Source organism: Lissotriton helveticus, chromosome 2_1 (genome assembly GCF_964261635.1).
Source record: "Lissotriton helveticus chromosome 2_1, aLisHel1.1, whole genome shotgun sequence".
Lineage (NCBI taxonomy): Eukaryota > Metazoa > Chordata > Amphibia > Caudata > Salamandridae > Lissotriton > Lissotriton helveticus.
In genome coordinates this window covers 1,741,859,099-1,741,886,536 of record NC_136059.1, presented here as the reverse complement: position 1 = coordinate 1,741,886,536, position 27,438 = coordinate 1,741,859,099, and the positions used below count along the sequence as shown (strand labels likewise).

At 45.5% G+C, this 27,438-nt stretch overlaps 1 protein-coding gene across 2 annotated transcripts in view; it reads right to left on the bottom strand.

Moving 5' to 3' along the window:
* The window catches only part of SVEP1 (sushi, von Willebrand factor type A, EGF and pentraxin domain containing 1), a 1,097,507-nt gene that overhangs the window by 206,854 nt on the left and 863,215 nt on the right, over positions 1 to 27,438 (bottom strand). For both annotated transcript variants that reach the window (XM_078676696.1, XM_078676697.1), the window contains 2 exons: positions 18,431 to 18,607; positions 16,235 to 16,319 (listed from right to left, as the gene is read on the bottom strand). In XM_078676696.1, coding sequence (XP_078532822.1) covers positions 16,235 to 16,319; positions 18,431 to 18,607 — 262 coding nt within the window. The remainder of the gene's footprint in view (positions 1 to 16,234; positions 16,320 to 18,430; positions 18,608 to 27,438) is intronic.

Here is a 27,438-nt window from a genome sequence, read left to right as displayed (position 1 = left end):
TTTGTAAATGTTTGTGGGTTTATCAATGTTTTTTTGAAGGGTTTTGTGCATTCCAAATAGGACAGAAGTGCACGTTTAACATCAAGTGTATGTAAAGCACATTCTGCTACAGTTTCTGGTTTTGGGGAAAAACATGTAACTTTAAAGTTTTATTTAAATGGAAAGTTGATATAACTTTTGGTAGTAACTTTCTTTGGTTGTGTGCGTAAATGCACTTTATCCGGGAACACTTGAAAATACAGTCCTTCAATAGTGAGCGCATGTATTTTGCTGACCCTTCGTAGGCAGAATATTGATACTAGAACGTCACCTTCCACGTTGAGAAGTGCATTTGACAATTATGAAGTGGATCAAATAGTGACCTCATGATTCTTGTTTACACAATGTTAAGTTCCATGTAGGTAAAGGTGGGATACAAGGTGGAATGATTCTTTTCAATCCATACATGAAACTTTTGATCACAGGAATGTGGAAAAGAGATTGATGCTTCCTGTTTTGGAAGATAGGCTGCAATGGATACTAAATGTAGGTGTATAGAGGTATATGATAAATGTGATGTTTGCAAGTGTAATAAGTAATAAACTAGTTGTTCTGTTGGAGAGGATGGATTGATGTTTTGTGATGCACAATAGTGAACACAACATTTCCATTTAGGAGCATAGCATGCCCTTGTGCTTGGTCTTCTGGCCTCTCTTAAAATAGTGATGCATTCTGGAGATAGAATTAAGTTTCCAAACTACATGACTTCAGAAGCCAGATTGCAAGATTGAGCTGTTGAGTGTTGGGATGTCTCACCCTGTCCCTGTTGTGAGAGAGAAGGTTTGGATAGTTGCATAGCTTCTCGTGCAAGGGATAGTTCCAGTAGTGTTGTGTACCATGGTTGTCGAGTCCATGGTAGTCACAGCTTTACTGATGATACTATTGTTGCTGTTGTTGATATGAGGTGTTGTCACTGGTAGAAGGCTTTGCAGCACCTCTGCCTTGGTAATGCCGAAAGGACGGCTGCTTCTGGGGCATTGTTTGTAAGGCACATATTGATATGGCAGTATCTGAGGTTTTTTTATTTTTCAAACTGCGTATCCACTGCAGGCTCAAAGAGCAATTCCTCATCAAAGAGGATGTTCAGAATGCGTTGCTGCACTTCTCGTTTGAAGCATGAAGGGGGCGATTCACAGAACTAACTTAAGACAAAATCCTAAACTTACTACTTTTGGTATTCACGGAAGTTAGGATTTTGTCTTAAGTTTGTCTTAAGACAGACTTAAGTTAGGATTTTGTCTTAAGTCTGTCTTAAGTCTGTCTTAAGACAAACTTAAGACAAAATCCTAACTTCTGTGAATACCAAAAGTAGTAAGTTTAGGATTTTGTCTTAAGATAGTTCTGTGAATCAGGCCCGAAATGCCTAACCACTCATGTCTAGGCAGCATGAAGGAGGTATTGATGCCCCTCGCAGCTGTGTCTACCCGTCTAGTGCACATTTGATTTTGGCATACAATATTTGCCTGCCCTCATTTACTAAGTCTTCTCCTCGCTTTTTATATTCGTCTGGGAGCTGTTGCATGAGGTCCTGCATCTCATCCCACGTTGCTCTGTTGTAGCGGGTGAGTAGCCCCACTGATCTGGCAGTCTTCCAATGGCTGGCATGCCCTGTCGCCACACTTATGCCTGCAATTGAGTTATATGTGGGGGTGCACTCCTATTATGTTTAAATATAATCCAATTTTTAGTATTCGGTGCTGCAACATGCGAGAGCTGACTACTCCTGTGGCTGATAAATCCAATTATAACAGGAAACATGGCCTGACTCAGTTGCGCACACTGCACTTGGTGTTAAAATACACCAGAAATTAAACCACTGTACTGCAATGTATTTCAGTATTTATTTGTGTTGTGTCACACACTGTTTTAGTTTTTTTTTATGTTTCAATATATTGTTGTTACATTTCTCAATTCACAATAATTGCTTGCTCATAAAATCATTGTTAATTCACAATTCGAAAAAGCATCTATATACATGTACAAATTTACAATCTCAATTCTCATTTAGTGTTCGAGCCCAATGCATTTCGGAACCATTACTAGTTCCTTCTTCAGGGGCTCATCTGTGAATGAAACATATAATGGATGCTGTCAATGGTCATGAAGGATTCAAATAATTACTGTACATTTGAATGTATATATAGCGTTGTTTACCATGATCAAAATGTATACCCATGTGTGGTTTTTACCATGCAAAAACCCAATGTTAGTGAGTAATGGTATGTGGGTTTCCCTACCTCTCTCAAATATAAAGCAGTCTACCACGTACAATGTGCCCATTCCATAGACTGTAAGTAACCAAAAATTAACAATCACCATGAATATTTCATTAACTGGTCCAATGATCTATATTTGTGCAATAGAATGTCTAAAACCTCTTACCTCTATATGCTAGTCATAAAACACCGATAGCTGAAATAAACATAAATGGTTCACATCAATGATATCTAAAAATACCGGAGGTACAAAAACTATACGGGAACTTGAGGAGATTCACATGCTCAAAGGAGAAGTAGAGCAAAGGATGGAACAAAACACATGGCAGATCAATCTAGAAGGATTAAATCAAAAATTGAAAAAATACAGTAGAGAACTACAGGAAGGGAAATTGAGGAAGTACAAACACAATACAATAAACAATAAACTTAATGAAGTCTACACTTGGGCGGAGATTTATGCCCGTAGAAAATTTGACCAAAGGAAAACTACATCCCATTCGTCTGAGGAAAGTCTGGTAACCGACAAAGATACATCCACAACTAGGCCCCCAATACAATCAGGTACATCAGGAGTAAATGCACGTGGACCTATAGTTGAATCAGTTGAGCAAGTGCGAGTACCAACCACAGTGGCTTTTTTGTCCCAGGCTCCAGACCAAGGATTACCACCAGCCACAAAAGTACCAGCAGGAGCCCTCGGCCAACAAGGCGAGGAAAAAGGAGGCAGATCTCTACAAAGTGGGAAGCAAGTGACCTAATCATTAACATATCATCTAAACAACTCACCACACAACAGACAAAAGAACTTAGCAAAGGATTATCATTCGTAACAACCAATGCTCCTAATAGTATGGAATTGGAAACATCGGTATACAGATTCATGAGAACACTACGTTTAAGTCATTTCTTTACCAATGTGGTCAACACAGAACAAAGGGAACAGACCCCAGAACAATTCAAGTTCAAACCCAAAAGTAGCTTTCAAGCTCCCATCTCCCACAAGATGCTGGATACATTTGAGATCATGATTAAAATTGACATTAAGGCTTTGGATTTTAATAAGGTCAAAAAGCAAAATTTAACAAAACACGACAAAGTGACACTAAAATCCATATCTAACAACCCTGAACTTACCATTCAACCCGCAGACAAGGGGGGTGCCATCGTTTTGATGGACACCTCCTTCTATCATCAGAAGGTTAACTTACATGTCAAGGACACTGACACATATTTACCACTGGAAACTGATCCGACCACAGTACTTCTAGTAATACGAGAACACCTTTTACAAAATGCGTTGGACTTGGGGTGGATTGATGACCCCACGAAGAAATACCTCACTACACCTAATCCATGCAGACCAAGGCTGTATATGATCCCTAAGATCCACAAGAATCCCACTGACCCCCCCTTTAGAGCCATTGTCTCAGGGTGTGGGTCAATTTTTGATCCCATCGGGAGATATCTGGATCATTTTCTTCAGCAATTTGTACAAAAATGGACGTCTTACATAAAAGATACAACAGATTTTCTAACCAAACTTGACAACATACAACGGGACATGCAAAACACGTGGCTACTTTGTACAATAGACATAGTAGCACTCTACACCTCAATACCACACGCAGCAGGGTTGGAAGTCGTGGAGTCGGCATTATTACAAGTGGAGGAACTCAACACAAACAAGGTATTATTGCTACAATTGTTGAAATTCTGTCTGCAAAACAGCCATTTCATGTGGAATGAGAAGTATTACGCACAACTCACCGGAACCTCCGTGGGTTTTTCGGGGGCGCCTGCGTATGCTAATATCTTTATGGCCCTATTCGAGCATCAACATCTAATGAGTAACAACACATGGTGGTCTAAAATCAGATCTTACTGCCGTTTCATAGACAACATTTTTTTGATTTGGACAGATGACCTTGATACACTTGAAATGAAATGATGTTGAAACAATTAAATACATTTGATCCAAGAATCCAGTTCACTCACAAAATAAACATGAGGAAAATTGAATATTTGGATGTTACAATCACTAAAACAACTGATGGAAGAGGACTTAACACCCAGATAACACCAAGACAACAGATCGCAACAATGCATTAGAATATACCAGTTTCCACCCGAGGAGCCTCATTAAAAATCTCCCTTACTCACTATTTGTAAGGATAAAAAGGATTTGTTCTGACCCTCAAACATGTCAAGCCAAGATCGAAGAATATCAGGACAGATACAAACAAAGAGGTTATCCCGATGACATAATACAGGAATGTGCTCTAAGAGCATCAAAAAAAGAACGTAAAGAACTATTTGTACCCAACACAGCAAAAAAAACAAATGATTTAGTATGTGTCTCCAGCTATACCACAAAGTCACCTGCAATTAAAAAAATAATTAACACTAGATGGGAATTATTGGCCAATGAACCGGACTTCAATAATAGCTTCAAAAATACACCCACCCATGCTTACACAAGAGGGAGAAATTTACGTGAGATTTTGACAAAGTCACCTAAAGTGGATTTGAATAAAGAATGGAAAGGAACCGTAAAATGTCACAATTGCCCTCACTGCAATAATGTCATCTTAGGCAATATCTTGAGACATCCTTCCACAGGAATACAAATCCCGATGAGACACACAACGGATTGCAACTCACAAAATGTCATTTATTGCATCAAGTGCCCTTGCGGCAAGGCATACGTCGGAAAAAATGAACGTAAACTCAGAACCAGACTCACTGAGCATAAGAGTCATATTCGCACAAAAAATACCAGTTCAGCACTGGTAGCTCATTGGACAGAAGCACACCATTCAATTTCACAGATGAGGTTCCAGGTGATTGAGCAAGTACAGCTAAGGACAGGAATAGACAACCATAGGAAATTACTCCAACAAGAGGTATACTGGATAAAATTGTTAGATACTGTGATCCCCAAAGGATTAAATGACAGAATGGACATGTCTTGTTTCATTTACCATGATGGCATTTCAGTTAGACACTGATTACAATCAGCAAGCAGTGTGTAACTTGGGCTACAATGTAGCTCAAGTGACCATGATGTCACTTTACTTCTACACACAGTTAGAAGTTCACAGTTCATTATTCAACATACTATTCATATAGCATGAGGGTTCAACATATATTAAGCAGCAGAATGTGTTTTCTATGTTTTGTTATAAATATTTTTGTTTATCACCATGTTTATTATTATTTTGATTACCAGTGAAATATAAAATGTAAATGTATGACAGATGAATGGTTTTGTACTTTACATACTATACACAAACACAGTTTCTACTAAACATGCATTTAGAAATCGAGTTGGTGTATATAACTTTATTACACACAGGAACTTCATCACACATAGGTACTAATTAGTGTTATTGAGCTGGCTTGGATTATGGTGCATTTAACTGGACAGTTGTACAATTAGGGACTTATTGAACAACACTGCCAGTTTTATGGGGTTTTTATGCGTGGCAACTCTTCATTACTTCAGGCTCCGTAATGCGGATTTTTTTAACTTAGGAGCGATATCACTTTCACTAGCAGTATCCCCCGTTTGGGCACGTTTTTTTTTTTAGATTGAGGTAGTACCACATCGTTCAGTAATGGCGGCCGTTGAACAGGACGGGATCAAATAGTCAGTTTTTGATGATTCTGGCTCCAACACACCGATATGGGTCCCGCGAGACCAGCATGATTATCACGTGACAAACGCGGAAGCAGAGCTAATGTGTCCCGGCTTATCGGCAATCCCAGGTAACACTCTGCACCAATATGACCTCTCCTGAGTTCTGGTTCTAGCGCTGGGATGCTCTAGGGTTACTACGCGCTCTATAAAACCTTAAAATAAATAAATAAATAAAATAAATATCGAAACGGTTATTTCCATTATTATCCATGATTTCAGTACCGTGCACAAGCGTTCACGGTCTAACTGCAGCTTTTTGATTTTTTTCAATCTTTTTTTCAGATTAGAACTTGATGTTTTAGCAGGAGGTAAGAGCCAGCATCAACAGTATTGGTATAATACATTGTACCTCCGGTATTTTTAGATATCATTGATGTGAACCATTTATGTTTATTTCAGCTATCAGTGTTTTATGACTAGCATATAGAGGTAAGAGGTTTCAGACATTCTATTGCACAAATATAGATCATTGGACCAGTTAATGAAATATTCATGGGGATTGTTAATTTTTGGATACTTACAGTCTATAGAATGGGCACATTGTATGTGGTAGACTGCTTTATATTTGAGAAAGGTAGGGCAACCCACATACCGTTACTCACTAACATAGGGTTTTTCATGGGAATAACCACTCATGGGTATACATTTTGATCATGGTAAACAACGCTATATATACATTCAAATGTACAGTAATCATTTGAATACTTCATGACCATTGACAGCATCCATTATATGTTTCATTCACAGATGATCCCCTGAAGAAGGAATTATTAACGGTTCCGAAATGCATTGGGCGCCAACACTAAATGAGAATTGAGATTGTAAATTTGTACATGTATATAGATGCTTTTTCGAATTGTGAATTAACAATGATTTCATGAGCAAGCAATTATTGTGAAGAGAGAAATGTAACAACAATATATTGAAACATAAAAAACTAACACAGTGTGTGACACAACACATATAAATACTGAAATACATTGCATTACAGTGGTTTAATTTCTGGTGCATTTTAACACCAAGTGCAGAGTGCGCAACTGAGTCAGGCCATGTTGCCTGTTATAATTGGACACTTTTGCCTGCAGCATCTATCCCCTTGTTTTCTTTGTCTAGAAGATGCGCTCCTCCATTGCCCTGTGCTGCAGCTCTTTTCCTGGCAGTTGTGACACCAAGGGAGTCTGCGCAGGGGTGACCCCTGATGTGTATAGGATTAGTTAGTGACGGTCTGTATTTGCTCTCAATGTGAGGTTGTTCAGACCCTGGATTTGACTGGGTCTTTGAATACAGTAAGTACGGATCCTATCATGGGCAGTTATAGCACAGTGGGCTCAGTGCGTGAAAGTGTTTCAACTAAGAAATCCGTTTGATTCTCAGTGGTGTGCATTGGGAGCTTGTGGTACTCTGTCACTATCTGAATTACACTATGATATGAGGTGGTGTCATCTGGTGATGATGCCTTTGTTGGTACTGGTGGTTCCATGTCTGGGAGAACCATGTCGTAGTCATCTCATGTGTCTGTAGTTTGATGGATGTCTTGTGTGAATCTTTGTCTTGGATCTCCCCCTCTTCCATTTCTTGTGGAGAGGTTGACTGTGTTTGTGGGAATCGAGGCGAGCTAAAAGTCATTAGGCTTAGCGCCCTGTGCTCTAGTACCACCTTTTGTTGTGGATGCAGTAACAAATCCTGCTCTTGTGTCTGTGTTTTGGCAGTCTCTTTACATTTGTTCTCCTTGAATTGTTGCAGCCCCTCAAAAACTATGCCCGTTCCTCAGTCCGCATATCAGACTGTGTCTTTTGTTTCTTTGGAGCCGGTGGAGTGTCCTCAGAAACTGTGTGCAGCTTTCTAACCCCAGATGTATGGCTCTTCTTCAGTCCAGGAGTGTGACCATGCTGTTTGTGTTTCCTCTGAGCTGAAGGCTGTTTTTATTCTGAAATGCTTGATCCTGAGCATTTCTTCAGACCGATGTTTTATGTGGGGTTAAAATCTGTTTGGTAGCTTTTGGTGCCGATGTGCCTGTCAGTGCTTGGTTGTGCTTCGGTGCCGATGTGGTGCTGGAGCCGTCCCTCTGAAATGGCCTAGTCGCCCGATCGGGATGGAGAATGTTTCCGTCCCTTCTTGGCTCGTGGCACGCTCACAGTGTGAGCATGAGCCTGGGGGCTGTGGCATATCATGGTGTGGTGGGGGAGGTGTGTGCAAAATGGTCCTGGCACGTGGTGGGACAACAGTACTCACGGTACATGGTGCCGCCTTGGACCTCGGTCCCAACACAGGAATCGGTGATGGCGATGTAGGCCCCTTGACATGTACCGGGGCTTGTTCATCACCGGTGGATGAATCAGAGGTGACATAGTGGGGGCTGGCGTTGATACCCCACTTCCCGTTGGTGCAACAGCATCGATTTCTTCCTCACTATCATGCAAGAACTGTGCTAGACGATGATCCCCTCAGGTACGAAGCGTATTCTTGTTTTTTACAAATCAGCAGGTTGCGCAGTTGTCTTCTTTGTGCTTTGCTGATAAGCACAGAATACACACTTTGTGAGTGTCTGAGTATGCATGCTTGGCCGTGCACCGAGGGGGCGCCATCGGAAAAGGTCTTTCTTTGCCTCCATCACCCGGAGACAGGTATTCTCGACTGCCCAGTATGTGGCTAACAAGGTACTCCCTTCCCAGTGTCTTGGATCCGTTGTATGTAGTTCACTGGATCTTCAATTGTTTTTTGTTAACTGTAGGCCGCATAGGCATTGAATCTTCAAGAGCACAGACAGAGTCTGATGACTAAAAAAACTTTCTAACAAAGGAGCCATTGAACATGCGCAATACCTCGAGAGGGGAAGAGAGGTGACACAAAACGCCAATCATAAAGCTTCTTTGAGGAAAAACAACTTGAGGAGTCCGGGCCTAAGTCAAGATGGCAGGAGTATGCATAGCATGTGTATCTACAGCCAACACATGCTACAAATACATAATATACAAATAGAGCAGGAGTAAAGGTTTTAAGACTTAAGCCAAAACATCTATTTCCTAGGGGGATTGGACTGATACCGAGACCGAGGGTCTGACGTGTGACATATTTTAACTACAATTCTTAAATTGCAACAATTAAGAAATCACAATTTAAAGAGTTGCAATTTCAAATGTTTTCTCAGTGCCCCTGAATTGACCAAGAGAACAATGCTGTAGGTATTCCAAATTATAGTACTGATGAAATAAGAAAAAGATTATTCGAATTAAGGGCTTGGAGTTCCACAACGCCATCCTCCATTCCACAAGCAACAACTTTTGTGCACTAAAGTTTACTGATGCTGTTTGCTCCTCTGTGCATCATGATACGCAGCTTACAGGCCCGCTCACACTGAATAATAGTATATCTGTCCTCGATTGTGGATAAAAACAAAAAACAGGTGATACTAGGCATTTTACTTTGATAGTCCCCATTGTGCATATTCATTGTGACTAAGGTGGATCATATGGCAAATTGTAGGGCATGAGACCAAAAATAGCCACTACTGCGCATGAAAAGATGGGATATTAACCAATTGATTAACAGGTAAATACTACATTTACGAACCTGCATGCCCAGAGCAATGGACACCTGCCAAGTCACTGACACACGTAGAATTCAGTCTGTAAAAACCAAGTCAACCAGTACAAAGGTTTTTTTTTCACTGTTTGTGTCTGGCCTACTCATCACATCTCAGGCAGATGTGATGCAGTAGTACTACGCCAACAAATGAAAATGCTACTTACCAGTATGCATCTGTTCTTGGCATGTAGGGCTGCTAACATTCATATCTATTGCATAGATCTCCGCCTAGTGTTGGGTCAGGATGATTGCACATTGTTGTCCTGGAAGAGTCTTTGAAGTATCACGAGATAGGTGGCTCCTCCCCTGGACTACCGTGCGCATGGGCATCGACTCCATCCCCAGATTGTTTTTAGCCATTGTGGCGAAGATGGAGTGTAATAGTGTAAATGATGTCCATGCTGATGATGAATGCAAGAGAGTGTCTGCAGCCGCTACGGGCACCGGGGAGGAGGGCGGGCGATATGAATGTTAGCAGCCCTACATGCCAAGAACAGATGCATACTGGTAAGTAGCATTTTCAGTTCGAGGCATGTGGGCTGCTAAATTCATATCTATTGCATAGAATACACAGCAGTCCCTCCATTAAGAGCGGTTGCCCGTGCCAGCTGCAGAAGCTTGAAAAAGTGTTTTGAGAACAGCCTGTCCTACAGCTGCTTGCTGTTTGGAATGCACATCTACACAGTAATGTTTAGTAAACGTGTGTGGTGTAGCCCAAGTGGCTGCTCTACAAATGTCTTCCAAGGGAATGTTCCCCAGGAAAGCCATTGAGGCCCCCAATTTGCGTGTGGAGTGCGCCCTTGGGGGTATTGTTAAAGTGCGTTTAGCCTTTTGATAACAGATTTGAATGCACTTAACGATCCATCTGGCTATTCCTGCTTTGGAAATGGGGTTGCCTTTGTGCTGTGGTGAGAAGGCAACAAAAAGTTGTTGTGTCTTTCTAAAGTGTTGAGTTCTGTCAATGTAGTACATTAGCGCCCTCCTAACGTCTAATGTATGAAGCATTCTTTCTGCTACCGTTTGTGGGTTTTGGAAGAATGCAGGCAGGTCAATAGTTTGGTTGATATGAAACTGTGACACCACTTTTGGAAGGAATTTGGGGTTAGTGCGGAGCACTACCCTGTTAGAATGTATTTGGATGAATGGCTCTTGGATTGTGAGCGCTTGCAGCTCGCTAACACGTCTGAGCGATGTGATAGCAATGAGAAAAGCCACTTTCCACGTCAGAAATTGAATTTCGCAGGAGTGCAGTGGCTCGAAAGGTGGGCCCATCAGCCTAGTGAGGACCACATTGAGGTTCCACACTGGAGCTGGTGGTGTTCTTGGAGGAATGACTCGCTTCAGTCCCTCCAGGAAGGCTTTAACGGCAGGCACCCTGAAAACAGAGAGGTGCTGCCTATTCTGGAGATAAGCCGCTATGGCGGATAAATGTATCCGAATGGAAGCGTACGCTAGATTGCATTTGTAAAGATGTAACAAATAGCATATGATGTTAGGAATGGATGCATCTAGCGGGTTGATTTTGTTGTCAGTACAGTAAATGACAAACCGCTTCCATTTCGCTGCATAGCAAGCTCTGGTCGTGGGCTTTCTTGCCTCCCGGATGATGTCCATGCATTCTGGAGGCAGGTTGAGGTAGCCAAATTCTAAGACCTCAGGAGCCAGATCGCCAGGTTGAGCTGTTGCGGATCTGGATGCTGAATGTCGCCATGGTTCTGCGTCAAGAGCCTGGATGTGAGATGCAGCCTTTGATGCGGTACCACGGAAAGTTCTAGAAACGTGGTGTACCATGGTTGGCGTGCCCATGTTGGAGCAACCAGGATGAGAGTCATCGAGTGTTGCTTTAGCTTTCTTGCCACCAGCGGAATGAGAGGCGCTGGGGGAAAAGCGTACGCAAATTTGCCTGACCAGTTCATCCATATCGCATTCCCTTGCGATTCCGGGTGAGGGAACCTGGCGGCAAAGCTTTGGCATTTTGCGTTTTCCCTTGTGGCAAACAGGTCTATCTCTGGATGACCCCACTGCAGGAAGTACGGGTGGAGTACTGATGGATGTATCTCCCACTCGTGCATTTGATGGCTGTATCTGCTGAGCAGATCCGCTATCTGATTGTCCTTGCCCGGGAGGTGTTCTGCCATGAGGAAGATGTTCCTCTGAATGGCCCACTTCCACATGCTCTGAGCCAGATGAGACAGCTGTGGCGAGTGAGTACCTCCCTGCTTCTGGATGTAGTACATGGCTGTCATGTTGTCCGTCCGGATCAACACGACCTTGTTGCAGAGATGTTCTTTGAAGGACTTGAGCGCCATGAAGATTGCCATCAATTCCAGGTAGTTGATGTGCAATCGTTGTTGCTGGGTTGACCACAGTCCCTGCACTGTGTAGTGGAGCACATGCGCTCCCCACCCTTGGAGAGATGCGTCCGTTGTTAAGACAATCTGTGGCACAGGCTCTTGGAACGGTCGTCCCTTGCAAAGGTTGTGTGGATTCCACCAATGCAGAGAGTTGTATGCCCGACCGGTCACCAACACTAGGTCTGTCAGTTGTCCCTGAGCCTGTGTCCATTGATTTGCTAAGCATTCTTGGAGGGGACGCATGTGCAACCTTGCGTGCGGGACTATGAAGATGCAGGAGGCCATCATGCCTATCAACTGCATGAACACTCTCGCTGGCAGGGAGTGTTGCGGTCTGAACCTTTGGATCAGCGACTGAATGCTGTTGATTCTGACTGTGTTTGGCTGAGCCATAGCAGTCAGGGTGTTTATTGTCGCGCCCAGATACTGCCGCACATGGGCTGGTTGAAGGTGCGACTTCGGGTAGTTTAGCGAGAACCCCAGGCTGTGAAGGAGTTGAATAGTGGGGGACATGTGTGAGGCGCACTGTCTTTCTGACTTTGCTTGAATGAGCCAGTCGTCGAGGTACGGGTAGACATGTATGTTTTGTCTCCTGAGGTGCGCCGCCACTGTCGCCAGACACTTTGTAAACACTCTGGGGGCAGTAGTCACCCCGAAGGGTAGGACTTTGAACTGATAGTGCTTGTTCTGAATGGTGAACCTGAGGTATTTTCTGTGGGAGGGGTGGAGTGGGATGTGGAAGTAAGCATCCTTGAGGTCTAAGGTTGCCAGGAAGTCCCCTTGGTTTAGAAGGGGAAGGATCTGTTGCAGTGTCAGAATGTGAAAGTGTTCTGACAGTATATACATGTTGAGAGGGCGTAGATCCAGAATGGGTCTGAGGGATCCGTCCTTTTTTGGGATGAGGAAGTACAGGGAATAGACCCCTGTTCCTTCCTCTTCCACTGGCACGAGTTCTATTGCTCCTTTTTGCAGCATTACTAGCACTTCCTGCTGCAATAAGTGCAAGTGCTCTGCCGACATAGGACGGTGTCTTGGGTGAATGTTGGGAGGAGTGGATGTTAACTCCAAACAATAACCGTACTGGATTAGTTTTCTCACCCACCTGTCTGTGGTGATGGACGTCCAGACTGGCAGGAACTGCTGGAGTCTCCCCCCGACAGGTGTTGGATGGTCGGGGGGCAGTGACAGGGAGTCACTGTTTGTTTGCGGCAGAGGAACGGGAGTTGTTGTTCCCTCTGCCCCTGCCTTTGGCACTGCTGCCTCGGTAACCCCCTCTACCCTGTTTGGGGTACGAGGATTGTGCACCACCTTTTGTGAATTGTGTTTGTTGACCCAATTGTCCTCTGGTAACACCACGCGCTCCTGAGCGACGAAAAGTGTGTCCCCTGAATTGTTGAGACTGAAGTGCCCCCATCGATTTAGCAGTCTCATTGTCCTTTTGAATTTTTTCTAGGGTGGTGTCAACATCTGGACCAAACAGTCTGTCAGGATTGACGGGCTGATTGAGGATTGTTGTCTGAATATCGGGCTTAAATCCAGATATGCGAAGCCAAGCTTGTCTTCTCAGCATGACACTGGTGTTAATACCCCTAGCCGCTGTATCAGCCACATCAAGCGCACACTTTATTGCTGCGTTTGAGATGAGTTTTCCCTCTTGTATGAGCATTTCGGCCGCTTCCTTAAACTGATCAGGTAGGTGTTGAAGGAGCTGTTCTAGGGTGTCGTAATGCGCCCTATCGTAACGTGCCAATAGTGCCTGTGTGTTTGCTATAAGCCAGACATTGGCAGCCTGCGCAGCCACCCTCTTGCCGGATGCCTCAAGCACTTTCGACTCCTTGTCTGGGGGAGGAGCTTCACCCGTTGTTTGGGAGTTGGCCCTCTTGCGGGCATTTGCGACCACCAAGGAATCTAGAGGCAACTGTCCCCGAATATAGGCAGGGTCCCCAGGTGCTGGCCTGTATTTTTTCTCAATACGTGGGTTTACCACTCTTGCCCTCGTAGGTTCCTTAAAGATCTCTGGTGCATGTTTAAGGACCCCTTTTAACATAGGAAGAGTTTTAACTGTTCTTTCGGAGACAGAGAAAGTGTCAAACAGGAAATCTTCCTCCACCGGGTCAGCATGCATATCTACATTATGATTTGCAGCTGCTCGCTCTATCAAAGCATTGAATGCCGCCGAATCCTCAGTAGGTGATGTACGATTCCCAAAACCCTGTGGGTCCAGTATCACTTGGTGACTTCCCTGGTCCCCAGCCTCGTCATATGGGTCCTGTTGTACATCAGGGTCACTGCCAGCAGGGAAGTTGTATTGGTCATCTTGGTCCTCATCCTCACCCCCTGATTGGTTGGGGGAAGGTGATGGACTCCTCCTCGGAGGTGGCTGAAGAGGTACAACAGGGGCAGGTATGTCCTGTGGGAGCGTTTTCTTCTTCAGTGGAATAACATATGACTCCAATGGCTGGGAAGTGATCTTTCTTTTGTAAAGTGTCAATTTCCCTGTGTGGGCATCGATGTAATGCTCTGCTTGGTCCTCCGACGCTGGTTGTGGAGCCAAATGTCCTCTGGGCGTCGAATATTCCGACGTTTCAGTGTTTTTCGGCACCGATCTGGGTGCAAACGCCTTCGGCGCCACCTTCGGCGGTAGAGTGTAGAGAAGCTTTGAGGACGTCTTTGCAGGTGTGTCCACCGGTCTCGGATCCGATGGCGCGGTAGACGCCGACGGCAGAGATTTGTCCCGAATACGTTTGAGGGAGTCGGTGACCTGTTTTGTGAAGGAAGCCGAGGGTTTGGCAGCCGACGCTTCATGCTTGTCCGCTTTGGAGGACTTCGGCGTGGTTGAAGGGGCCACCGATGAATCCTCGACTCCTACTGTTCGCGGCCCTGTGGTAGACTGAGGCGCCGACGCCGTTGATGCAGATCCGGCATCCTTGTGCCGATGCGCAGTGCCTCCGGCCTTCGGGTCGTGGGCCTTAGCGGACTTCGCTTCGACCGTGCGTTTGGTGGTCGACGCTGCAGCCGTCGAGACGTGATGGACTACCTTCTTGGAGGACGTGTCCTTGGCCACCGTCTGTGGCGCTGGTGACTCGACAGCCTTCTTCGACTTCGGAGGGCCTGAGGGCGACGGAGTCGAAGATGGAGCAGGCTTTGTTAATTTGGCCGGGACATCGGCCATTTTAGATGTAGTCGAAGCCGTAGGTTTCGGTTTCGTTTTCGCCGGGACGTCGGCCATCTTAGGTGTTGTCGAGACCGATGGTTTCGGTTTCGTTTTAGGTGGGACGTCGGCCATCTTTGACGATGTCGCCTGCAACGGTTGCGGTTTCGTTTTCGATACGCGCAATGGCGGCTCTGCCGGTGTATCCGTGGCCGGGCCAGAAGGCGGGGCTGGGGATAGCGGTGCAGGGTCGTGGGTAAGGCCGAGTGGCGATCCCGTGACCTGAGCCTGAGGCATGTAATGTTCGGGGCATAGCTCTTCCTCTGAGCTATCTTCCGCGGCCCCATAGACTTCTTCGTCGTCCCCTACCTCCTCGACGTATTCAAGGTCTTGGCCCTGTCCTTCGATGTATTCTTCGGGATCTGGCTTGACCTCCGTCGACGGCGGTGAAATTTCAAGATGATGGCTTCTGCCTTCCTCTGCGGGGTCGTCGAATATGTCGTCGGGTGCCGGAGCCGCTCGCTGGGCCTCGAGGCGCGCCGCGCGCCGATGCTTGAGTGTTTTCTTGGACCTGAATTTTGAGCAGGCCATGCAGTTGTCCAAGTCGTGGTCCGGCGAGAGGCATTTATTACAGACTGGGTGCACGTCGATGTGTGGATATTTTGATCCACAGACGGGGCAGCACTTGAACGGAGTCCGTTCCATGTTCAGGTCGTCGGGGTCTTGCTGCGAGTACAGGGCCTCGATGTCCGAAGAGTAAAGTACTCCGCAGAATTCCGACACGAAGAGTCGGACGATGCTCGGGACCGATTGCAAACAATACCGACGCCAATAGAGAAGGCCTTTTGGCCTTAAGGAAGTACGTTTTTCGATTCCGACAAGGAGACGTCGAAATCACATCCGAACCCAATGGCGGAAAAAACAATCTGGGGATGGAGTCGATGCCCATGCGCACTGTAGTCCAGGGGAGGAGCCACCTATCTCGTGATACTTCGAAGACTCTTCCAGGACAACAATGTGCAATCATCCGGACCCAACACTAGGCGGCGATCTATGCAATAGATATGAATTTAGCAGCCCACATGCCTCGAACCCCTATTTGTAATGTGTATAGCATATGCATGGGCTAGTTAAGCCATTCTTCAACAACATTAGACAGAAACTGTATAAAATGTTAGATCCCTACCTGTACATCACTGTACTACCGAAAGTGAAATTTGACCCATCAACAGCACCGTTATCAGGAACGAGAGCATTCCCACAGGATACAGCTGTAATAGTACAAAGTAAAAAAAGGTATTTTAAAGACGTAAAATGAAAACGCACCTGGACAAATCATTCAATATCAAGAAATGTTCAGGAAAGATTGCAGGAAATCCATTCCATGCACTGTTTATGAGCCAGATAACTGGTATAATTCTTTCAGCTTCCATTGTCAAGTCTTGTGTGTGTGTGTATGTGAGAGCGAGTGTGTCAGTGTGAAAGCCTCTGCATACATGTGTGTTTGTGATAACCATGAAAATTATGAACATTAAATCAGTAACACCCTGGCCAGGTGCAGACAGTGAGCATATTATAACAGGAAACTGTTGCTCTCAAACATGCCATAGGAATTTGACAAAATATTTGGATTTTGTTTAATTGATATATTTCTAATGTCTGCTTTCGGACCCCCAAAAATGTAATATGTTCGACTTTAGCATTCTACCAGGTTGCCATGCAGAAGAAAGCATGGAGCCGTTGGTCAACCCACACCCGCCATCTCTGTGAAAGACAGCATTTTTCCCTTTCACAAAGAGCACGTCTACACACAAATTACCTTTCTTTAGTGCCAGTAATAATTAAGGCAATTTTTTATTGATTATTAAGCATTTTTGTTAAATTGATAATGGCACAGCAGCTTACCCAACAGTACCATTTTACAAAAACCATGAAAAACAAAACAAGAATTGACAAAGGCTTGAGGCTGACTGCCAACGCCAGACTGTTGGGCTTTGCCAATGCTTATTTTATATATGTGATTGAAGTGCAAATACATATATTGTACAGTATAAATAGGTTTGCACTACCACTGTTTTTGCTAAACGAAGGTAGTATCTTTAGGACAGGCAAAGGTTTTATCCTCTCTTGAATTGTCGCCATTGTGTGCGATAGTCCTATGCTTGAGATGATAGAAACCCAGAAATTCAAAGTTAGGTCCACAACAACGCACTGCCTATAGGGGCCATTGTTTCAGAGGGCAAAGCAAAACAGGAATTATAATATCAAGCAGCATTTTTTTATTCATTCCAAGGTATCTGCATATAGGTCATACATTCATAATCACAAGAAACACAGGGTAAGACCAAGAAACAAGTAATTGCATGGTTTCAGTGACCCTAGATGAGGGTTCTCCAACCTTTTTGTATAATAGGAGCTTCCCGTGGTAAATGAATATCATACTGAGCTACTAATATTATTAGTGTGATAACAGTTACCACGTCAGACATTATTACATTACTGGCCACTCCATGCAAGAACAACAGCAGCGACAGGTGCCAGAAGTAATGTGAAAAATGCTTTGTGAATTTGAAATAACTTTCTTGGTTAATATATGACAGCCATAGCTGCAATGCCCTTGCACCAATATAATAATGTTAGTAATAATTCTCTCCAATAACTCATACTTAAACAATAAAAAATCATTTCAATTTTGTGATACATACATTAATTCAACCAAGAAGACACTTCTACATTAGTGGACTGGGATGCACACTGGAGATTTACTTACAAGTAGCTTGAGATCTACCAGTAGCTCGCGAGCTGCTCGAAGAAGCATGCCCTAGTAGGTTCAGACTGCACCTCTGCAGCTGGTCACTATGGGGCATATTATCAAGAACGGCGATAAAATTATCGCCGCTTTAGCGGCAGGAAACTGCCGCTAAAACGGTGATAATGGGCTTGATAATATGTCCTTGTGAATTCCCATAGCAGCCCAGGTTCTGGTGTTAACCTGGGTTGCTATGGGAATTCACAAGGGCATATTATCAAGCCCATTATCGGCGTTTTAGCGGGAGTTTCGTGGCGCTAAAGCGGCGATAATTTTATTGCGGTTCTTGATAATATGCTCCTATACACATTACTTAAGGTACTCAATCCTTCCATCCTGCGTGTGGTTTTTGTGAATTCGTTTTTAAATAGCTTCATGTTGTCCTATAAATATGATAATTTTCCCACAAAGTTTACATTTTTACAGCAAAAAATTCTCGGAAATGTATAGTATATAGTGTGCCCATATAAATAATTTATGTATTATTTGGATTTTTCATGAGTCGCAATATTACTTTTTAAATTAACACACTAACAGCAATTTTGGGTCTGATTTATGAAGTGCCAATGGTACCTTGACAATAAGGTGGAGTGTCACTCCATTCACCGCTCTCCATACAAGTAACCTTCAATGGGCCCGTAAGTAGGTAGCCCTCATTGCAGGAAAAACTGATGTCACTTCCGATGCTGTACTGATCCCCTGTGGAATGTCCATGCTTGGGATGTCCTGGCTTCTTACACTTAACAGGTTCTATGATGAAAAAAACAGTACAAAGGTTGTGGCAGCATGTGGTCTGTCTCTACCATTAAAACACCTTTACACAAAACACTTTTGATTACACTGTGATTCAACATTGAGCAGTGTGCCTGCCTTTTAGTGGAAGAAAATATTTATTCATCATCTCTAATTGCTTAGCTAGCGCCGAGATTTGGTATGTTTACTTACATAAGTTCGCATGAGATATGTTATGTTATGTTATGTTATATATTTCTTGTAGCGCGCACTGCTAGTCAAGACTGTCCTGGCGCGAAGAGGGATTCAGTGTCAGAAAATAACAAAGGGATAACATATATCTAGTTCATTGTATACTCATAGAAAACAACAGAGAGAAGAACCACGCAAAATGATTCTTCTAGGTCTTCCACAATGCTAAAATCTGAAGTAGAGCACCTAATCGTCATTCCAAAACAAAGTGGCCCATCTATTCATAAATCTAAACTGTTCACTTTTTTGTTGAAGTTTTACAGTAGAACTCCACAAATGACATTTCAGACTGAGGCCAACAAAACGATTATCATGGGTGAATTTGTTTGATAGGCAAACTGTTGAATTTAAAACACACAGGAGACTTTTCAGAGAACATCCAAGCACTTGATTTCCAACAGATACTTCATGGCCCGACACACTGCTGGATACATACTTTATCTTCATGAACAACATTGAAACCTAAAACTAGCAGTACAGCAGCAGACATAGTCAGTCCATTCCTATATCTTCACTCGCCGGACTAACCTTAGTTACACACCCACTAACCACAACCCTCACAACATTCTATCAAACATTCACAAACACTTAAAAAAAACATCACTGTAAAAGTTCTTTAGTCAATGCACAAAGAAACCAAAAACCTCATAGCCTGGCACTTTCGATCTAAATGCTTGTTGAACAACCTATATCACAACATTTATGTTGCTCTAGATACTTATGTTTCTGGCAAATCTCATGGACTGTACCAAGGACTTTGAAGTTCACAACTTGCAGTTCATCAAAGAACATGCTAAATTGAAATACATCAACTGAAACCTAAAATACCAATGGCTTAAACCTAAATCTTAAGAGGAAAAGCCACACTTCAAGATGTATAGAAATCATCGCAATATGAGGAGCTTAGAAGAACTATTGCACAAAACAGATAACAGAGAAAACTAACACATTAAAGAAGATATTTAATTAGCTAGGATCAATTGAACAACCATTGAATAGAAGCTTGTGGGAAGCTCAACAACTCTGTGAAAATCTAATAGAGTTCTGTTAATAAAAAATCTTGGGAACCAATCCCCAGCACACCGCTACCATTATATATAGTTGCATGTGACCATCTTTACTACTACTACTCACATTCACATCTTCCTGTTTAGTAGAAACTGATGAAACGCTTAATCCGACTGACGAAATAAAAACATCCAACTCACAGACCTGTGCTTAGATTCAATCTATTAAACAACTCCTCCCTGCTGTTAAACTGCATACTAGAACTAGGACAGAGAACTGTCTCCAATCATACATCGTATCTAGCCCTCTAAAGCTTGATATTATCTATTCACTTCCTAAAAGTCAAATGCATGATCTTGGCTTACAGCCCATATCTAACCTCCATTTCCTCAGCAAGATCCTAGAACAGGAGGTGATGAGACACCTTTAAGATTCCATGGAACTAACAGCCTGATTCATGTACGGGCCGTTTTGCGTGTCCCTAATAGCGATTAATAGCGACTCGCTATAGAGGAAACGCAAAACGGCATTCATGTACTTTTCGGGGAAAAAATAGCGACTCGCACGCGGGCGCTAAAGCCGTTAGCGACCTACAAAAAACGCAGAAAAATCGCTATTCCCGGCTACCTGCGATCGGGATTGCGACTCGCAATCCCGATCGCACGGGATTGCGATCGGGATTGCGAGTCGCATTCTCGCGCGATCGGGAAGACGCCATTCCGAGCACCGTGATGACATCACAACCAGGAAGCAGCCAGTTCCCACCCCCAAACACCACAGTGACGCTATCCTTCGAGTGTGCACGTTGGAAAGCAGACGCTAAACCACCGTTAGCGACTCCAGAAACGCCAGAAATAGCGACCGCCATGTCTGAGGAACCTGTCCCTGGCCCCAGCAACAGCGCTGGACGAAAGCGCAAGCTCAAGTTCTCCGAGCAGGAGCTCGAGAACCTGATTGAAGGGGTGGTGGCCAACCATGACAGGCTGTTTGGCCCCAACTCCAGGAAGGTCCCAGAGCAGGACAAGCGGAGGATCTGGCTGGGGATAGCCTCCAGCGTAAACTCGGTGGGCGTGGCGGACAGGTCGTTGGAGGAGCTGAAGAAGCGCTGGTACGACCTCCGAGGTCGTGCCAAGGAGAGGGTGGCGGAGCGCCTTGGTGAGGCATCGGGCACTGGAGGTGGCGGACCGACTGTCCCACCCAACACACCCCTGGAGGACCAGGTTGAGAACACCTTGGAGAGGGAGGCGTGTGTTGGCGTGACCTCTCTGGACTCCTCCCGCCCCACCCAAGACACCCAAGGTAAGTGGCATGCGACTGCGACCCTGTCCCCTATGACCGTCCCTGACCAAATAGGCTCACTCATTGGCCCTTAGTCATGCCTATGTTGTGCATCAGGAAATGCCCTGAAGCATTGTGGGAGATGTAGTATGTCCACAATGTAGTAGTACCACAATGCGGCCAGAAAGGTTCCAAAGTGCGCACATCCACAGCCATCCAGGGAATGACACCCAGCATGCATGTAACATCTGCACGTCTGACAGTCACATGCACCTAATGAGTATCCACTTACCCTCACAGGTGGCGATGATAGCAGTGACAGCGAGAGGCTGCAGATTGATGAGGAGGCCCAGGAGGAGAAATCACTACCCGAAACCCAGGCACCAGCCCCTGCCGCTGCACCAACACCAGCAGCCAGGCCCCCCACCGTACCTGCTCCTGCATCTGCCGCTGCACCAACACCAGCAGCCAGGCCCCCCACCGTACCTGCTCCTGCATCTGCCGGCCAACCGGCTGCCAAGGCCAGGCCCCCCACCGTACGTGCTCCTACATCTGCCGGCCAACCGGCTGCCAGAGCCAGGCACCCCACCAATGTGCCTCCAGTTCCTGCCGCACCAGCAACACCAGCTGCTACACCACCTGCAGCTCGTGCAACCAGATCTGGGCCTGCCACAGCCGCAACACAGCGGCCGAACAGCAGGAGGGGCAATGGGCATCTCCATGCCTGCATGAGCGTCGAGCGGCGCATGCTCCGAATCCACCAGCGCCAGTCACAGCAGCAAGGAGCCATCCAGCTCCAGCTGCATAAAATTGGCCGCAATGTGGCGGGAGTTGGAGAGCGGATGGACCGCATGACGGCGGCCATGGACCGCATGACGGCGGCAATGGAGGACAACACTGCTGCGCTCGTCAAGCACCGCAGTGTTGCAAGCAGGCGCCACCACCAGCTGATGAGCCGGCTGTCGGCCTATAGTAGGTCAAATTATGTGGCAGCAAATGCCACCACCCAGCTGTCGCGGCGCTCTCTCACCCAGCAGCAGCAACTGGTCCAGTGCTGCGAGGACATAACCAGGGTGCTGGAGCACCTGACCACCGCCGTGACGGCACTTCATACACCTGTGCTACCGGCCATTGTAGGGGGAGACGATGCCAGTGAGGGTGCCTCCAGCGTGAGCAGCCACTCTGCCACGCAGGTCCCGCCACCTAGGCGCAGCACCAGGGCAACGCCTGGTACAGCTGCCCAGGATGAGGATGAGCCTCACAGGCGCCTGGGCATTACGCGCCGGAGGCGCCAATGACACTGTCTGAGGGACACTGCCACAGGCTGACGCTAAGCCTGCCGAGAACCTTCTTCACACTGCAGTATGCAGGAATACTGTAATTTGTAAATAGTTGAAACCATAACCTTTTTCTTGTGAATGGAACAAATACATTTATTTTGCTGCACACATTAGCCTTGTGTAATCATTAAATTTTGCATGCAATTGTGATATGTGGGTTGGGGGAAGAGGGTGGGCTAGAAATTGTTCGCTGTGATGTGGTTGCGACGTCTGTGGCCTTCAGCTGGGTTCTCCCCGCGTGCATGGTGCGCATGTGCTGGTGGCCGGTCGTCCCCCTCAGATTCACTGCCTGAGATGTCAACAGGTATCCGGCGCTTGGTTGCAATGTTATGAAGCATTGCACAGACAGCCACAATGCGGCAGCACGCAACATCGCCCCACCTGTCTTGTGCAGAATACGGAACCTGCTCTTGAGCAGGCCGAATGTCCTTTCTATACAGTTCCTTGTCCGGATGTGCGCAACATTGTAGCGCCGTTGCTGAGGTGTGGCAGGGTTGAGGTAAGGGGTCAGGAGGTATTCCCGTAGGGCGTAGCCACTGTCACCTGAATGAGAGGAGCAGATGTTGATTGCCTGTGCAGCGCAGTTACTTCATAGCAATGTGACATGGTCGACAAAGTGTACTTACCAAGTAGGTGTCCTTCCCCAAACTCTCCCCTGAGCAGTCGTGTGTGGAGTCCGCTGTGCCTGAAGATAAAGGAGTCATGGGTACTCCCTGGGTACTGGGCCACAATGTCAGTGATGATGGTCTTGGCATTGCAGACCATCTGTATGTTGAGGGAGTGGTAGGACTTCCTGTTGCGGTACATATACTCCGTGGCAGCTGGTGGGCAGATGGCGACGTGGGTACAGTCTATGCAGCCGAGGACATGGGGAAAATGGGCGACATTGTAAAATTGTAGTTTTGTCAGGTCCAATTCCTGTTGGCTCGTGGGAAATGTGATGTGGCGGTGGAGCTGGCTGAGCATGGCGTCAACAAAAGTGTGGAGGCAGCGTGACATGGTGGGCTGGAATATCCCCCCAGCAGCGGCTACTATGCCCTGGAAACTGCCGGAGGCCAGGAGGTGCAGGCTGCACAATACCTGCACATGTGTGGGCACAGAATTGTTTCGCCTTGTTGGGTGCTGCATGATGGGGTTGAGTTCTTGTATCAGCCAGGTGATCATTTCCCCATTCAGCCTGTATTTAGCATAAATCTGTTCTATGGTTTGGCCCAGCAAGGTGACCCGCTGCCGGTAAATCCTTTCCTGCCTCATGCGTCTCCTCCGTGCTGCTCGCTGTAGCCTTCGCCGCCTCACCACCATGTACATCCCAGGCATTGTGGAACGCCTAATGCTGCTGCTGAATGTCCTTATGTGTGATTGGTCAGGCCTGGACCTGTTGGTGATTGGCCAACAGTTTTTCAAATTTTACTTAATCATGGCTTTTATGGCCATTGCGGACGCTATTTCGCTTCATGAATCAGGCTGTATATCCCTTCCTCTGCAACTATCAGAATGGAGTTAAATCCTTGAATGGTGCTGAACCATCCTTTAAGACATAAGAGAGATTATACGCTCTTGGTGGATGAAAAGTGAGAATAAAGTACTTTAGTAAAGAAAAGTAAAGGATGAAAATACGACAACCCTCAAATCTGTGACACTCATTAATTTCTAGGAATAGGCCAATCACCCAAAATGTATTCATGAGGATGTTTCGCTGAGCGGAAAAATACAGAAATAATTCATGCAGAACTAAGTTGCACATTTAAATTGTTTCTCTCTCCAGAGGTAAAATATTTTTTTCTGTGGAGACACCCCTTCACTGACACCTCCATGGCATGTGGATGGAAATGCACTTTCTTCAGACTTCATTTGGTCCATTTTCAGGGTAAGAAACTATCTCAGTTTGTTTTAAATCTAACAGACTTAAGAGTTTAAATGTTTACAGCATTATCCTGGTTAACCTCTCCATCCTTCCCAAAAGAAGTTCTCTATTTCCCACCTATCTTTAAACTTAGAGTTGAAAATCCATAATTTTAACCATCCAATCCCGCCATGATTACCTGTGCGAGCCGCACCTGCTGAAAAGTTTTATGGGAGACTTGAATGCTAAAGTGGGAAATGACAACATGAGCGATGACAGAGCCATGGGATAGGAAGGTTGCTGAACATTGAACGTTAATGCAGAAAGACTTTTGGAATTTTGCAACACAACTGATCTGGTCATGGGGGGAGAACCTGTCCTGGCAGTTCGGGATGGACAGTTCCCATTGGGCGCAGGGTCAAGACTGATTTGCATATGGCTGGGTCCAAACTGGAATGGCATGGTGAGCAAACAAAAGATAGATTTAGGCCCAGATCGCTGTACAGGGGTGAATGTATGACATTTTCCGCATTCTGTCCATCAATTGTTCTTTTTGCATTTGTCACCCCAAGTGGGATGGGTATGCCCAGATGTGGGTCCCGTGCTGTCCATGCCACTGGAGTCAAGCTATCCTGGCTGATGAGGGCTGAAAGCCCGAAACCAGTCCTAGGATGCTTATTTCCAGTCCAGGGAGGACCTGGCCTGGAGTTCGGGCTCGACTGTTCCCATTGGGCGCAGGGTCAAGACTGATTTGTTTATGGCTGGGTCCAACTGGAATGACATGGTGAGCAAAAAAACTATAAATTTAGACCCAGATCTCTGTACTGGGATGAATGTATGACATTGTTCTGCATTCTGTCCATCAATTCTTCTTTTTGCATTTGGAACCAAGGCATCATCATCACGATTCCAAAGAAGTGTGCATTAACAAACTGTAACAACTGGTGTGAAATCACCCATAATTAAATCCTGAGTAAAATCCTGCGCAAATTATATGGCACATTTCTTATACCGTGGGCCAGCAGTGAAGCAAAGAACAGGCTGTCTTCCGCAAGGGAATAGGGTGCATTGATCAGATCCTTCATCTATGCAACATCATGGTGCAGTGCACCAAGTGACAGAGACAAGTATAAATCAACTAATTGATTTTGACAAAGTCTTTGAAAGTATGTACCATGATAGCCTCTGGCTTATACTGAGAGCCATGACATTCCACATCAGATAGTTCTCCTCATCAAGAGTTTCTACAATAATTTTACCTGCAAGGTGGGAGATAATGAGTGTAGTTGTGAATTCACAACCAGTGTGAGACAGGGATGCTCTTTAACTTAGTCATCGACTGGGTAATGTGATGCACAACTGTAGACCAAGCCAGAGACAACAGATGTACCCTATTCTGTACACTTTATGATCTTTACTATGCGGATAACCTAGCCATGTTGTCTCACACATACCCATTAAATATAATGGGGTAACCCAGTGACCCTCAGAACCTGGGTAGACAATGGCAAACAAAAATTGGTTCTGTCGGGGAGTATGTGGAAAAGTAAATTTTGCCATGTTCTGTGTCCCTACGTGTCCTCCATCTTATGTTATGTGTGCATGATTAATATGCATATGTATTCCCCATGTTTGATTAAAGACGCAATTACAGTTGTGTCCATCTCTAGTATGCCAGTTTCCAGTTCTCGTGAATACTACGAATATCAGGCCTATGTAAAGTTACGTTGCCACGTTTCTCAGTGTGCACGTTATTTCATTGTAAAGTCCCCGTTTCTAGGCCTCAAAAGGGCCCGGACACCAGATTCAGCTTCTGTCTCCTGAGTCCTCGCTGAGGAGCGATACAGCCCCCACCTGTGTTCCTGACCCTTCACTTACTTCCTGCCTCACAGTGCCCGGCTCAGCCTGGCTCTGCCTCTGAGTCTGCCAAGAGTATGTTATGATTCTAGTTATCAGTCCAGCCCTCCTTCTCTGCATTCCTAAGCTACTGAATCGCATCAATAGTTTCCGTCACAGTCTAGCCTTTACGTCTCCATGCAAGAGAAATACTGTATTTATGGTCATTTAATATTCTTCATCACGCACTACATGTAGAATAATGCATGCACCAGTCTTAGAGTCTGTTAGCCTTTACCCCGATAACTTTTGGATTCTATCAACATGTTCTCTAAACATCAGATACTAGATATTGTTTAGGCACATGTCGCCCTGACTCTCCAGACTTCAGTCTCTGCTCCTAGCACATAGTTCATAGCCCCCAGCTTCTCCTAGTAACACGTCATTGTCAGTTTGCGCGCACCACCAGGTTAGAGGTCCCGGCTCCTTAGGTAGCCCCCTCCATGTTTCCGCCCCATTTATGACATATTCTGTTACGTTTACATCACATGTCTATGTATACGCCTTGTTACACCCACTTTCACCCTTATCTTTCGCGACTGCTATTGACCACACCCACTGCTCCGCCTATTGTATTCATTGTAATGCAACTGTTTTAGTATATATGCTTGTGTACTGTTATTAAATGTTAGCGCGCTCATTCCCTGTCCCCCCTGCAGGGCCCTGCCATCCTGTTCCCGTGCAGGTTGTCCTGTTCCTGTCCTTTATGCTGTATTAAAACCTGCAAACTCCTACTACCTCGAATCTTGACTCTTATTTATTGAGCTATCTGTTATTACTATGTCCAGTAAAACCTAGATCCGGTATTATTTATTTATATACCACATAATGGCGCCCGAATAGGGACTTGCCCTTTCCCCACGCGCCGGTGAAGCCACGCCGGCCCCCTGACCCTCTGCAGCCGTGACGGAACCATACCGGCCACGTGCAGATATTTCTGCTCCAAGTATCCCTCAGGCCCACGGAGGTGGCGGTCCAGCATCCAGACGAGGCGGTGGAGGAACGCGGCGAGTCCCGACCAGAGCCCAAGCCGAGAGTCCAAGGTCCGAGGTATCCGGAGGCCCACCCGTAACAGAAGTCCGAAGTTCGTCCGTCCGGCGTCAAAGCAGCCCCGTCCAGTCGGAGGCCTCCCGTCCTTGCTGCCCGGTGAGTACCGTTGCTGGGGTAGTATCTAGACAGGGTCAATCTAATTGTCTCTGGTCCGTGGGTTTTGGTGGTACACAGACCCAAAA